Raw genomic sequence first — 16,076 nt, 5'->3', positions numbered from 1 at the left:
GCTTTGTGTCAGTTTCTACTTTGTGAGGGAAAGTTGTTGAAGACATTTGAATAATTAAATGTAAATGACAGAAAAGCCGAAAAAGGTTTTAGCTTCCAATGAAAGGTCACATCATATGAGTGGCTCCGGTGATGTATTCCCCAATGTCACGGGTGCTGGCCCTTGCAGGAGACCCCTGATGATTGCCCTATGAGAGTGTTTCACTGGCTCATTTGACACAGCCTTTCCAATTACATCTCCATCAGTTACCTGTCTATTGAGCACTGAGTGAATGCTGCGTCCAGCCGCACTGTTACTGAAAACGGTTCGTCATTTGAAGAATAGCCAGCAATAAAGCCCAAAAGGCAAACGCTGCGACCTACGTCTCATATAGATTCCAAGCTGCACGGGGCGACTGAAGCTGAACGGCCACGCGTAATTTCCTGGATGCGGCCCCTGTGTCGTGACTGTGCTGTGCTGTGCTGTGTGTTGCTGTTGCAGTCCTGACGCAGTGAGGGATCGGCCAGATTTGGGCTTTCTCTCCACGCTTGCTCACTCCTGCTATCAGCTGTGAAATCTGAAAGGACTTTCCTCTCGCTCAGACTCGCTGAGTCTGTGCTGAGCTGATTTGTGCTGTAGAGGAAGGAGACTTTGGTGTAATCTTCACTGCAACATGAGCAGAGGTAGAACAGCTTCAGTTAAACTCTACTGAAGTGAATGATCCTCAAATTAGCAGAGTGAAACAAGAGAAAAGGGATTTAAGTTTGCTGATTTTTGTCTGTATTTCACTTCACCATTAAATGTATCAATTACCCAGTTAGTTCTTGTAAATAATATAATGGATAATAAAGGTCCCAAATTTAGATTTTTTTTTTTCTCACATCACTGAAGTTACACAATGTATAATATGTCAACTTTACTGTGACTGTTAAATATCACTTTTTCACCTCTTTCGTTTGTGCAAATTCAATATACATGCAGAGAAGATAAGTGGTACTAAAATGATGAGAGCACATAGTCATAATAAGAGCTTTTTAATAAGGTGCTGCAAAATCCTTTATCCAGTATTTCTTATTCCAATAAGTGCTACTGCTCTGGCAGGGGTGCACACTCAGGATGGTGGTGTTACCATACAATTACCATACAATTACCATTACCATACCATGATTCCTCTCAATACCCGTAGAGGAACTGGGGTAAATTGTAATAACTTTGGTGGCCCCCTGACTTCCCATCTGACTGCATCATCAAGTCAAATTATGAATTTGTCCAATTTATAACACCTGCAAAGTTATTTCAGCTAACATTCCCAACATCTGTACTTTGTATTTAATGCTATTTAGCACATGTTAGCATGCTAACAGTCTAAACTAAGGTGGGGAACATAGTAAATATTATATGTGCTTAACACCAGCATTGTTAGAATTGTTACAGTGATGATATTAGCTTAGCATGCTGATGTTAGCGTTTGGCTCAAAGAGCTGCTTGCATGGCTGTAGACTCATGTTATTTTACTGTAACTTAAGATAGGACCAAGATGTTAAAGGATAAGTTTTTGAAGTGTGTCTTAAAACAATATTTGGGTGTCCATATGAAAACTGAAGGTTTTTTTTATTTGTTGTTGCAGTCATTCCCTGTGTTTATACTGATTCCTTTTTAGTGTGTTTTCAATGCATTAGATTAGGAAAAAAAATCATAGTCCTCATTCATTCTGTGTAAAAATGAACTCAAAACTTTATCTAATACGAGGCTTCAGCAGTCTGCATTTATCAAATGAAGCGGATATCTTCCTTAGTTCTTTTTAATACAAAACTCCTTCTGCATTTTGTTCCTCATTACACTGAAAGTGCACCAGGAAGAGGTATTTAAATAGTCAGTATGAACCTGAAGAATAATTACAGCAAGAAAAACCTGTTTCAATATTCATATGGGCACCTGGCTAATGTTTTAAGACGAGCAAGCTTAGTCCTGAGATCACAGAAATAATGAGGGAAGTTTCCATAAATCAAGGTTTTTAGAGGTCTATGCTTAGGAATATGTTTACATTGTTTATTAAGCCTGTCTCAATACAATACTCACATGCTCATCAATACATTGAAAGCGTTATAAATGACTGCATTCATTCATCCTGTTCTCCTACTGGCTGGAAATTGATTCCTTCCTAATGTGATTCCAATTGTGAGAAATGAGGGGCCGCAGTCCTCATCCCGTCCTGTGGGAAAACGTATCTGACATGAATACTGCAGTCCAAGTTAGCCAAACCATGTTATATGTTTTTTTAAATTTTTTTATTTTGGTATAAACTCCCTCTGAATGTAGCTCAATGAGAAAAACAGCTGTGGACTTTGTAGCCGTCTTTTACACCGAGTTCAGACTAAGAGGCGTCACTTCACAGCCGGCAATGGACGCGAGGAATGAGGAGTCATCAGCGTATGAAGATGTTTCCAACCATGCATGTAACACAGTCAACCCTAAACTTATAAAGTTCGCTCCATTCCTTCAGAAATCACCCGAGAAGTATAGGAGGGTCAGAGGTCATCTGTGTGAGCTATTGGCTGACCAGCAGAGCGCGAGGAGCCGCTCGCACCAGAAAAGGTCACAGATCTATCACAGACAACCTCATTGAGCCGGGAGCAGAGGGGTTAGTTGAGCCGAGCTCGCTGGCTTAAATCTCCACTTGCCCGCCTGACGTCCACATCACAGACACCGCTGAGGTCAACAGTCTTATCACAGACACACTGAGACAATAGGCGAGTGGTTATTCTCATGTTAATGCTGCATTTATTCAAATATTCTGAGTTCAGTATGAAGAACAGTTACATTACTACAAGGCACAATTTCATTTGTAATTAAATTACATTTGAAAAGGATTTCTGTACACAATTCATGTTGAAACGTGTATCCATGTTTTCAGACATGGGGAGAAAAATTCTGAAATAAGTAGCCATCTTATGACTAAGATTGATGACCAATAATAAATGCTGTGGACTCAGTATGGATATGATCAGCAACAATCCTAATGCCTGGCTTTAATTTCCTGTTCATGAGGGGACGGTATATTAGCCATCGTTAGTCACTTCGAGTCTCGTGCTGCTAGCACTTTCACTTTTCAGTGCATTTGTCACATAAATGTTCACAGTCACACAGTTTGAAAACGTTACTGACCCAAATTACTGTTACTGACAGAAATGGAGAGTAAAATATTTCAAAATAAGAAACCCTTAAAAAAAAACAAAAAAACCCACTTTTTTCAAGTGTTTTAAATTGATTTACAAAACAAATATAATATAAATATCTCTTAAGAAGCGGTCTCGCATGAATAAAAATCTAATTACACAGAAAGCAGAAAAATACACACAACTGTATGAGGTAATGCAATGCAACAGCCCTGCAATAAATACCATTTTTTTAGTTTTTGTTCTTCGTTACACTGCATTATACTGAGACACGGTGTGTCCACCTTATTTAGATATACTACTAATACTGGAAACACCCTGTAATATAATACAGTCCAATACAACCCCCACAAACCAGAGCCTGACTTGAATCGACAACTGTTGCTGACACACAACAAAGTTACAAAGTTAGTGTTTATCACAGGACTATTGTTTTGCATTGTGTTGCTATGGACTTTCTTTATATATTTATGTGGAAGATAGATATATAGATATGTGGAAGCCCATTGGACTGTTCAGTCCATGCTACATCAGTGTGAGGCAAAAACAAAAGAAATAACAAGTAAAAACATCAATGTCCAAAAATCAAGTCTGAATGAAAACCCAAAATAAAGTTGAGATAATGAGAAGTCACCAAAACCCTGCAGATCTGTTTAACAAGCAATAGCATCAATCATCCCTTGTGTTTCATCTCAGCTCTGTACACACTAAAATTGATTTCTTTATATCAAACAATCAAGGCCTGAACAGCGTGGTGCTTAGAGGAAACACAGCTCAAGTCCCACTAGATCCCTTTATGGACTTGTTTGAGTATCATTGCGTGTTTTGTCTGCAGTGCAGCCCAGGGGTCCAAGGTCAATGGACTGGTTTCTACGAGAGGATCTCATCTAGTTCAAGCCTATTTTCCCTTTATGTGGTTTATAAACTGGGCTGCTGTTTCAGTGACAAAAATAGCACCTACAATCCCATATAATCATACACATTTCTTATCCCCACTTCCCAGTCGCAGCAAAGTGGCTATTGTTTACACATATAGGAAGCTCTGCAGTCCGGGGGGTCTGCAGTCAATATTTCCATGTAGTGGCTACAGTGGTTATAGCCATAATGGCTGCTTAAGCGCACTTTGTGTCAGTGGGAGTCCTCTTTGAGAGCGGAGCGCACTCTGGCCTCCAGCTGGTCTGCCAGAGGCCGAGCATCTGGGTTTGAGGCGAGCATGTCTAAAAGCAGAGCGCACATGGCTGGGCCAGGAGGGGGTGGCAGCGGGGGCGCCCTCTTAAACTTCATAGGGATACACAGCTGGAGGTCGGCGTTCTCCCACAAAGCTTCCCCCAGCGGCATCAACCAGCCCGAGCGACCCTTACACACGAAGGCACCTAAAGGAGAAACACAAGGTAAGACTCAGCTCAGTCATCAGGCAGGAGGTTCCTGACTGACTGACTGACAGCAGGGGGCCACTTGATCTCTGATTGTGGGCCACACTTGTATCTGCAAGTAGTCAAGTAGCTACTGGTGCAACATATTTCCAGGAATTGCCAACTGTGTGTGGAAGCTTTCCAGACCACACTGGGACTCATTCGGTTAATGAGTCAGTTGAGCTCAGAGGACTTTGCAGGTAAACAGGAACAAAACAATTATAATCAACTGGCAGGAAATAAAAAAAACAACAACAAAATAAAACAAAAAACACTTAATACACAGTCAAGCGATACATGAAGAACACAACAAATAAAAGTCAATACATGGATTTATCTAAAAAAAATTTAACTAATTTCATCAAACTGCTAATATTTACATTGACAATATCTATCATGCTATTTGACCCGCTATTTGGAAAGTGACGAGACGCACTGAAATGGGCTGGGGCTAGCTGGTTAGCATGCTAACATCAGTACAAGAAAAGAAGTGACAGAAATACATGCAAAACAAGAGTTAACATTAGCGTTGCTTTCCATCGCTGGACACACCTTTTGATGAGTAAAGAATGAATTAACTTAACTTAATGAACTCGCAATGTTTTTCTTCTGGACTGGTAAGTAAGTAGCTGTTAATGCTAATTTGGCTAAGTAGCAATAGTAAAACTTACAAATAGCTCATAGCTAAGTTTTTGTATTATATGTATGCATTTTATTTCACAGCCATGCCATAACTTAATTACACTTTACAAAAATTACAAAAAATTCAACATGGGTAGTTCAACGTTCAATGTGCTTATTAAATATTGTCCAACGGCTAACCAGCTTATAGTTACAGCCGAACTGGACGGGTCTTGTGCAGCAGGTCCTGATAAATTGTGTGACACTGGATCCAAATGCTGCTGTGAAGCCACATGAGTGTGAATCAAGTTTGGGTTAAGAAGAGTACAGCATGCTGACTTTCTTCAGACATGCACCAAAACAGCAGGCACCAGGACAGAGCCGAGCAGAGTGTGAAGGAGAATTACTCTGTACACATAAAGCTACAGGAGGCAAAAATGCATTTAGTAGCTCTATGTCGGAGGAGCCACAATTACCAGTTGTGTTTTCTAAACACACAATTTGTCATTGTTGTTAATAAGCAACAATGCTTTGGTTTGTGGCCAGCAGCAATCAGCTTCCTGCTGAAGTGATTCATTCAGAATGAAGAGTTTAATAAATTCACTTTACAGATTGAGCTAAATTTAAATAGACTCAGACTGACACACACATACTTGATATCTACCTCAGAAGTTGGGCAAAGTTGAAGTACTAAGATGAGCTCCCTCTTCTTTCTTTCTTATCGTTATGAGATTAACACTGAGTTTCTGGCTTCTTATCAGAATCATTAAGGTAAAACTTTGGGCTCTAATAGCTTGAATCGGTCATTTGTCATTATTTGACATTTTCTAGACTACATGACTAATTGAAAAAAATTAGTAGATTAATGAAGAAAAAAAAATTAGTGGCATCTTGTAAATTTAGCAACCCAAAAAAACTTAAGCGGATTAACCATGACAGTAATTAAAAATGCATCAATTGTTACTAAATTTCAAGCTTACTGGTTGACCTTTCTCAGTTTTCTAAGGAGTATAAATGAACTTTAAATGGAAAACTGCTCATTACAGATCTGTCATGCATGTACAAGCGTTCTTTTTCTGATCACTGAACCCTGACTGAAACACTGCAGGAAGTTCAGCTGTGACCCGGCGAAAGGCCAGTCGTGATTTCCTAAACTGACTGAGCAAAAAGACAACAAGGCTTCCAGACCTAGAGGACAAACACAAGAGGCTGTGTCTTGCTCCTTGACTGTATTCTCTCCGCTCCCTTGCCTAGTCAAATAACCGTGTGGGTGTGTGGGTTTTGAGAGAGGATAAAGTAAAATAATGGAGCATTTTATCTGTCAGTGAAAAGCCTCCAGCTGCCTCTCCCCATTTTCTCACTGACAAAGAGGATTATGATCTGGGCTGCTAAATTCCAATTTTGCCTTTTTTTTTATTTTTTTATTTGAATCTACTGAAACCCCTCTGTCTCTCTCCAATCATAACCATTTTCATTCAGCCTAATGGAGTATCAGTGACTCAGGGAGGTTCTCACACACTAAACTAGGGGATAATGGCTGCCACTAGGTCGGCTCTGGCCAGACTCACTTTTGTGAATAAAATGAGACATTTGTATTACAGCCATTTCATTACTCTCTGATAGCGCAGTGGAGGGCAGAACAGGGCCCTGTACTCTTGAACATTAAGACGCTTCCTCTTCCTATGGCCACTTGGGGGTTTGACAGGAAAAAAAGGACATTAAACAAATAGATTAAAATCCTGATGCTGCTCTGTAGAGCTGAGCTGGAGAGCTTGGTTTGCTCCCTACATCAAAGTCCTTATGCGATGACAATAATAATTTACAACAAAGACAAATAACGAAATGCAATTACACAATTACAACTCATCCGCATCTTTGAATTACCATCAAAATGTAATTGATCTTCGATAAGGTCTGGACCCAAAGACGCATAAGAAGATGATAAAATACATAAATAAATAAAAAATACTTAAATTGGCAGATTATTCTGAACAAAATTTAACAGGCTGCCAACAACAGCACTTTTGGCGAAGGGAATGCTTAATCACATATTGTCACATTTTATTACAAGAAACAGAGCTACTACGATCCGTATCAAAATGTACATTGCATTAATCATCCATCATCTCTTTGCCATTTAGATTCATGATTGTTCTGTCCATGGCTGATGAATGTATGATGTATAGCATGTGACATTTTTAATATGTGCCAGTTAATTAAGTCAAACTCGATTCAGTGCGATGCGTCATCCACCTGCCTGACCACACACTCAACCTTTCCAACCTCTCTGAGAGCACTCTGACTGGTGAGCAGGATGTCACATGACGTGCCTATGCTGATATGTTACCCTAAATGTTAACATGAAGGCACTGACTGGACTAACCCTGGTCTAGTTGGAGTGTTTCTTTGAGTGATCTTTCTGTTTTGTTTGAAGAAGGGAAGCATCAGGTATCTCTGTTGACTGGTCACTTACCCAGTTGTTCCTGTGTGGTTCCTTCTTCCAGAAAGGTGATTCTCTCCAGAACCGCCCAGAACAACACACCAAGGGAGAAGATGTCGGCCTGGGCTGTGTAGGTCAGTCCACCCCACACCTCTGGAGCCATGTAGAAGTCAGAGCCACAGGTGGACGAGAAGTGCTGCCTGGTCAGATCCCCGTCCACCAGACCTTCACTCATCTTGCTCAGACCAAAGTCTGCCACCTAGAGGTTGGACAGAGAGATTAAATGACCAAAGATATACGGTACGCTTTGTGCAAGTACAAATTTCACAAACATACGGCTCAAGAAAGTTTTTTTGTTTTACGTCTATATTTATGTTGAAGGGATGCAGTAAATAAGTTAAGGCCCTGATATCTGATTTGTTGTTTTGTTTTTCCCTTGACATATGGACTTGCAGCTCATGTCAATATGTGGAAATGTTGATACAGTACAGCTCAACCAATGAGTCATTTGTTTGCTTAGTCAGTTGACTGAAAATTAACCAGCAGCCAATTTGATAAGTGATTCATCTTTCTTTCTTTTTTTTTTTTTAATCACTAATATATTGTCATCATCACGTTTATATTTTTTTCTGAGAAGCTGAAATGGAAAAACTAATATAAATACATAACTAAAAATTTAGGCTCCTCAGATTTGAATGTTTACTAGTTGCTGGTCTTCAGTAAACTGTATACCTTTCAGTTTTGGATAGTTGGTCTTTGTATTTATTGTACCCAGAGGAGAGCATCAGAATGTGTACCATTACCAAAATTAGATTTGGATAGGAAAAGGAAAGGAAAGGGCTTGATGTTATGGTTGCAATCTAAAATTCCAGGTTCAGTCATCTGTGGACTGCACAGTAAAAACTCAATTATGATTGAAAGAGCTAAATCATATTGAAAATCACAGAAATGCTTATTCCAGTGCCTCCACAAGCCGTTATCAGGATGTCTTAAATAAAGGATTTACCCCATAGACTGTCTGCATAAGTGCCTGGAATTGAAATTTTCCCCAAATTCGACTTATCACACTCCTCTTTTCAGCACACCTGTGGTAAAGTTTTATATCTCCTGATATACACCTGATACTCATATTTTTGTTTTCAGTTACTTTCTTTTTTCTTCTGTTTATAGTGTCTCAAGTTCATTGCTGCTGTGAAACCAAAACAACCCCTGAGAGAACAAACAATTATGGTCTACACTGCCATCAAATTTTAACAGTGTGAGTTTTCTAAGAAATCGTGTACTGACTCAAGGATAATGGCACTTAATCTGACGTAAACCCTGTCACGTCAAAACAATCTACCCACCTTGACGACAGGGCCCTTTGGTGTGACACAGACGAGCACATTGTCAGGCTTCAGGTCTCGGTGGGTGATACCGAGGCTATGCAGGAAAGCCACAGCACTGCAGAGCTGTCGCACCACACTGTGGTTACGCTGGGCTTCCGGGGGCCTGGAGAGCAGGTACTGATTCAAGTCACCCCCATCACAGTACTCCATCACGAGCCACAGGGCCAAGCAGTGCAGGGGTCCTGGCTGCTCTTCCTCTCTCTCAGCCGGTCTCTTTCTGGCTCTGTTTTGAGGTCTTTGTGGGGTTGTAGAATCAGATGCATTTGATTTAGATTTGTCCTGGGGTTTTGCCCTGGCCTGGACTGTGTTGGTCCTGTCCTGAAGTCTAGAGACAGAGTTAGACCTCCTCTGGCTGTTGGACTGGGCATCATTTCTTTCCTGACTCTCTGGTGTTCTGACTACACTGCCTTTCAGCACGCTCTCAACAAGACGTACAGGCAGTTTCCCTGGTTTTAGGGGCTTCAGGCTTCTTGGCCCAGTTTGCACAAGGCAGCTGTGAAGTGCAATGACATTGACATGGTTCTTGGCAGTGGCTCTCATAGCCCACAGCTCTTGCAGGTAGAGTTCAATGCATTCTGGATTGCTGCAGGGCAGCCGCTTGATAGCCACCCTCTGTCCTGTTTTGGCCATATGGCCCTGAAAGACCACGCCATAGCTGCCTCGTCCTACCTCCTTCTCTAAAGTGTAGAGCTCCTCCATCGCTCGCAGGAGCAGGGCCTAAGGTGAGTTCTAATACAAAACACACAAAAAAGAACTCATATTAATTACCACTATAAAAATGACATTGAGTATTAACAACACTGTAATTGTAATAGCCTACAACACTTAACGAGACTGTCCCTCAGATTTTTACGTCATGGATTATGAACGCTAACGGTACACTTCACAACTACTGTATGTGCTAGAGCTAAAGTTGCTAACGTCAGTGGCGACTTAGTGTCAAAATAACTCATCTTTACCCGTATTCTTCTTAAATTGAAGTTAACATGGATAAAAGCTTCGTATACAATCACAAACATTTTCAATGTGTCCTCGACACTATGAGAGTAACTGAATGAATTTAACATCGCGCTGTCAGTAGCCACTAATTTAAAACGGAAGCATACACAAAGCTCTAGCTACAGACGGGCCGTTATTTTGATTAACTTACCCACAAAACTGCAGCTGATATTTCTAACGATGAACCGACTTCAATCTGCAAATCTACACGACTGACAAGCCGCCTCGCACCGTATTCAACAAATATGGCTTTTTTTTTTATTGTTGATAAACAACCAAAACAGAACAGACCGACAAAACTTGACAGACTTCCGGGTCTAAATTTGGAGCGTCCCGCTCTGGGTGTACGTGCATTGTGATTGGCTATAAGTTGAATGAAGTTGCGTGTTGTGATTGGCTGGTAGCAGAGACGTAGAATTGTCAAAGCTAGTTCCGGTTGCAACTGTTTGTTAGCAAATTGCCACATTCTGTCACCTGGGTGAATGATTGTAAAGGTAGGAAAACTGACTATTGAGTTCAGAAGGAATGAAAATAATCAATAAAGCGTTTATTTTAAGGGATAAAACCTTTTTGGCAAGTTTGCTAATGTCTTTAGCAAAGTTGATGAAGTTTCTCATTATTCAAATTCTTAATATACCACAAAACCAAACCAAACATTAAAATTGGTCGTATTTTGAAGACACATTTAGCTAAAGTAGATCCTGGTCGGAAGTATCTTTGCCTGTTTTGGAAGGACAGAAAATAAATGCTTCAGTGGTTTTTCTGTTTTCAACACTGACAAACATTTTTAAAGAAATAATAGAGATGCTGAGAATGCCTTACTGAAATAATGAATCTGAATCACAGGTCTATTATAAAATGGGACAGTTTTGTAATCAGGCCTTTTAATTTGACATAAAAAGCTCAGAAAGTGCAAAAGCACTAAACTTTCCTCATTGCTGCAGTCCCATTTAATCACAAAAGACCTGAACAAGACACACACACAATGAGTGGGTGCTGCATCAGTATCGTATCGACTGTTTTTTGGTGGAGGAGCAGCAACAGTGGTGATGACAGATAACAGCTTTGTGTGGGTGTGGATGTGGGTGTGTGTGTTTGTGTTTGTGTGCGCATATGTGCGTGTGTGTTTGTTCTTCTGAGAGAATATAATAGGAAACATGGTGATTCATTGCACTGAAGCACACTGTGAAAAAAGAGCTTTGAAGTGTATGTGTGTGTGTGATATGTATGTGTGCGCTTATGTGATCCATTGCTTTTATCAGTGATGCCAATCATTACTCTTCATTACTTGAGGAAGATGGAGTCAGTCACACTTGACTTGTTTTTATCTTGAAGCAAATGCCGTCTATTCTATTATCTCACCAATCACCTGCTTTGACAGATGTCTGGACGCAGCATAATAAGGAAGATATTCTGGCTGGAGAATGTATTAGGAAATATTTGGTGGGAACCGCACAAAGAACTTCCCGACAAATTGAATAAAATGTCCCAGGCATCCCAAAAAGATCCTAATGAGTGCAATATGAATTATAGTTTTAATCACCTCTTCTTTCAGACTAATTGTGTTTCTGTGGGGTCTTTGCTTGCTAATTATGGAGTCCACCGACAGGAGGGGCAACAGTAATTATTTCCTTGATTGAGTTCAAAACCCTTGCATTTAATCCTGAGCTCCCCACACACAAAGAGTAAACATCAGTAAACATCTTCCCAGCAACCCGCAGTCAATTTCACAGCAGTCACTCTTTTACAAATGATAATTTTCCTCCTCAGTAAGCCAGCTTTTCATTGGAAAGTCTGCCACATTGTCTGCCCCAGTTCTCAGGTTTTAACTATGTAAACCCAGTGTCTTTACATTAAAACACTGGGTTGATTGCATGCTGTCCATTCGCTACAGTTTTTTATGGGCATCTGGTTTTGGATGCCCTTCTGGTATCTGCAGCTGGTACTAAAAATACCTTGAGGGGGTTACGCAATGAGATTGATATGTACAAACATATGAAATACTTCCAGCTAAATGCTTACGGTCTGAAATAAAACTTTTTCGGCAGTTGACGCTGCAGATTTTCCGAGCAGAGGTGTAATTCTTCTTTCATGCAAAATTAAGGCGGCTTTTGGAATGGAAATGCAATTCTTTTTCTGACAAAATTCATTCTCTGCCCTGCTGTTAATAACAATCAATTGTGTCTTGACAGGTGAAAGTCCTGAGCCGCCATAAACCACCCCCCCCACCCCAACCACCAACCACCCACCTCCGCCCTCCCTGGTTTCACATCATTGGGTTTCATTGTGGAGGAGGACGGTAAAACACATCAGCTGAATGAGATGGAGAGGAGACAAGGAGTTCGACTTGAAATGAACAGCGGACACGAGCCAAACACCGGTTTGGTGCAGCTGTCTGTGAGTTGTATGAATTCTTTTGGCAGGGGGCCCATGAGCCATCAGTCAGCACTTTCACCTCACTAAAAACACTTAGAGCTGTGAAAAAAATGTAAATCTAGTTGTTAGTGCCGGAAATGAAAGTATAACTTGGTGTCACAGACGGTAAACCACAAAAAGCAGAATCTACAATATATGCAAATTTAGGGACATATTGCATTTGCTTATGTCTCTTTACTGGAAAATTGAGTTCATTATAGGAAACTGTCTTGGGACAGATAATGCATTTATTCTGATTGGATAATAAGACCTGCTTTTATGTCAGCTATCATTCTCTCACAATTCTCAAATGGCACATATAAAAAATCTTGTACTTTCTACTAAAACATGTTTCTTTCCTTCTAAAGAACATTATCTTAGAATAGATTGTTGATTGAAGTGTTCATATGAATGATTATTTACTGTTTTCCCATTGATACAAATCAATACATTTTCATTGTATCACATCAGAATGAATTAACCTTCGCTGTGATATTCTGTGTAGCCTAAACGTTTTCATATGGCTGTTTCGAAACCAATTACGCATTTGTATAGTGGGTTATTTGTGTTTCTAATCCATGTGGAAAATTACTGAATGATGAAAGCCTCAGTCATGAACACTTTTTCTTTGTCAACGCTGGAACTGGTGGGCTTCTACTTGAACACAGAAATACTGTATTTTTTGATGTTTATTCTTGGAAATCATAGTACCCCCCCCCCGAAAACCAATATTTGAGTTCATTATAGAGATTATATAAAATGTTTAACAACAGGATCAAAACAGCAACTTGCGACAAAACATCAGAGTGTACATGAGAAAGCAAACACACGACCGTATGAAATCCTCACATCTCCAAATATTTTTTTCAGATTTTCAGATTGACCGCCCAAATTATTTTGATAAAATATGGTTTCACTGGATTTTATGGCTCCATGCTTATGTTATGGACAAGAAAATTAACAAAATATCAATAGCAAAAGTGGACTTACAAGGTTTTAAAGTGATGCGGTGCTGAGCTAAGTGTGGCCGCCTCTGTCATCGAGGTAATCAGTGCCTCTTGGCCAGCGGAGGAAGCATTTATGTACACTGGACAGCCGGTGGATAACAGTGGTATCAATGACAGACAGGCCTTGCAATGGCTGCTTGTTCTTCAGGGCTCCTTATCTCAGCCGCACCAAGGGCTCTGTCTATGTACCCAATTCATCCATCACTATCAGACCTCACACAGGTTCAGCTTTCACACTCTCACAGGGAGCTAAAGCTAACGCCTGATCATGATGAGAAGTGAGGAGAAGGGAGTTGAACGTCAAGTGTAAATTCAAGATCAAAAAAGTAGGTTTTGCTGTGGCTGTTGTTGTTATCAGAGACGTGATTATTGCTGTTTTCATCTTATGTACTAATGATTAATTGCTGCTGAGCCACACTAGCATACAGAGGATGAATGCTAATGACTTTGGTGATCCACTGACGTTTCCTCGAGCGCCACCAGTAGCTATGTGAAACATTTCAACATCTCCACGTTCATGGTTCCCAGATGATGAATCTTAATGAAGTTGGTGATACCCTGATTATTTCTCACCACCATGAGGTTGACATTCACGGTTCTAAGTCAAATGTTTTGAGAACTGTTGGATGGATTTCCATGAAATTTGGTATCATTTGGTATCTCAGAAAAAACAAAACCTATTATAACTTTTCATCCAGTGAATACAGATCAAATTTACTTAGTTTGGTTTATGGCTGCAAAACTAATGCCACTTCTTTAATGCTCATCAGCCATTGTCAGCATGCTGTCAGGCAAAACTAAGATAGTGACGATGGTCAACATTACCTGCTGAACTTCGGCATATTAGCATTAGCATTTGAGCTTGTTAGCATGCTGATGTCAGCATTTAGCTAAAAGCACTGTACAGCCCCAGATTAATTTGAATGGGGACATTCCAGTGGGGGCGGGTTAGTCGTCCAGCAAAACCTGGCTCAACATGGCATTATCCAGCAGGGTGCTATGTTGACCAATCACATACAGGCAACCACACCTTCCTGGTGGATTTTTTTTTTTTACCATGAACAGCATATTTCTGCTGTTTGTCTTGCGATCATTGAGATAAAATATGAAATAGTTGCTGCCATGACAACTTTCCAGAGTTGTCGCATCCTGTCCGTGAGTATCAGAAACCATTGTTGAGTGTTTTAATGCAGTGAAAAGCCTTTGATTGCATTAATCTCTTACTTCAACTGGACTTCCTGGGTCGTATTTCATCGTCTAAGCAGTAACTTAAATAAACGCTCCTACTAATGCAGCAACTGCATTAAAACAACACAGGCCCCTGTTTTGTTCTGAATTCTCGCTTACTCTCGTTATTCTGATCTTCATCTCACTTCTCCTGCTTCTCATCAGCCTCATTTTCATCCCCACTTGTTTCGGTCTTAATTTTTGCTCCATTGTTCTTCTGGTTGACACAGTCACTTTAATCCAACACTCAATACTAACACTTGATAGACTGTAGCTCAGAGAGAAACCTCTAAGGACCGTGTGGCAAGTCTTTTTTTCCTTCCCCAAATCTCCTGCATGAGTCATACTAACCTCCTGTCTGCAGACCCAGGCTGGCTGGACGCTCCCTCCATTGACTGCCCTCTCCTGTATTGTTCATTCTTTTATTTACACGGGGAATGTAGTTTCCTATTCAGGTGTGCCATCACCAGCAACAACCACAAACAACCTCATCGACCCGCGCTCATCTCCGTGGCATTTCTCTTCTCTTGTACTCAACTTGCATTTCTGTAGCAAACACCTTGAAGTGCCATTGTTTCCCTGACCTTGGCGGCAGGTTGGCATTGAGGTCGTGGGTTTTATGGAACACCTCAGACACGGAGATTCTGGATCAATCTCATGGTGGATGATGCGTATTTTTAGAGCCCCATTAGTTGGCTCAATGAAGACGAAAAGCGGTGGCGTAGGCAATGCCTCCTACGTCAGCGTGCGGCAGAGGTTTGTGTGTCTGTCCAGGAATTGTGCGTAACAGAATGGGGGAATCCACCCCTCTCTCTCTCTCTCTCCCTCTCCCTAACTCTCCTCCATAGTGATGTGAATGGTGATATACAGGGGAAGGGAGGGGGGGAGAGAAATGCAGGGTTGAGCCAGGAGGGAAGGGGTGTGCCATTATAAGAAGCCTCAGAGGAGGCATGTGTTCAGTTGTTGAAACCCTTAGCCTAAGGATACGAGCTGAACCACCAAAACTCTCCACAGAAGGAGGACTCTGAGAGAATATCTTTACGTCACAGACACAGGTAAGGAAGTGCTCAAGTGTGACTTTTCTTTTTTCATGTGAGTCTACCTGTGATGTTGAATGAATAAAAGATGAGAAAAGACACTTGTTCAGAGATGTGAAAATAGTTAATTAGGAAAGGACTTGCTGCCTCTTGTATGCACAAATGCTAATAGATCCTGGGGGAATACTGTTGTTTAAAGACAACCACTTTCTCCCTCCCTTTTTTAATTGAGTCTATCCTTTCTGCTTCATCTGCTTCTCTGACTCTGTGATTTTTGGATTTTCCCCTTGGAGGTGAATCTGTAAACAGCCGTTCACTCACCTGGAATAATCTTGCGTTGTTTTTTTTCCATTACTCTGTTTGTCTCCCTGCGGC

General features: G+C 40.7%; 2 protein-coding genes across 4 annotated transcripts in view; one reads left to right on the top strand and one right to left on the bottom strand.

The window, feature by feature from the left end:
- Nucleotides 1–3,581: 3,581 nt before the first annotated feature.
- si:ch211-63o20.7 (Serine/threonine-protein kinase pdik1l-B-like) lies at nt 3,582–10,335 on the bottom strand. The gene is made up of 4 exons (XM_056404813.1): nt 10,167–10,335; nt 8,975–9,745; nt 7,662–7,887; nt 3,582–4,528 (listed from the first exon to the last, which is right to left on the bottom strand). Exons 2-4 carry the CDS (start codon nt 9,713–9,715, stop codon nt 4,284–4,286), a joined length of 1,212 nt encoding a protein of 403 aa, XP_056260788.1. The 5' UTR covers nt 9,716–9,745; nt 10,167–10,335; the 3' UTR covers nt 3,582–4,283.
- The window catches only part of LOC130187326 (proenkephalin-A-like), a 25,867-nt gene continuing 19,446 nt past the window's right edge, over nt 9,656–16,076 (top strand). Inside the window, exons 1-2 of one of the 3 annotated variants that reach the window (XM_056404816.1) lie at nt 9,656–9,738; nt 12,208–12,412. The gene's annotated coding sequence lies outside the window, so the exon portion shown is untranslated. Of the gene's footprint in view, nt 9,739–10,430; nt 10,510–12,207; nt 12,413–15,587; nt 15,720–16,076 lie in introns of those variants that run through there. The other 2 variants (XM_056404815.1, XM_056404817.1) reach the window with 2 other exon arrangements.

This window comes from Seriola aureovittata, chromosome 19 (genome assembly GCF_021018895.1).
Source record: "Seriola aureovittata isolate HTS-2021-v1 ecotype China chromosome 19, ASM2101889v1, whole genome shotgun sequence".
Lineage (NCBI taxonomy): Eukaryota > Metazoa > Chordata > Actinopteri > Carangiformes > Carangidae > Seriola > Seriola aureovittata.
The sequence above is the reverse complement of the archived record's forward strand: the minus strand, read 5'-3'. Positions and strand labels throughout refer to the sequence as shown.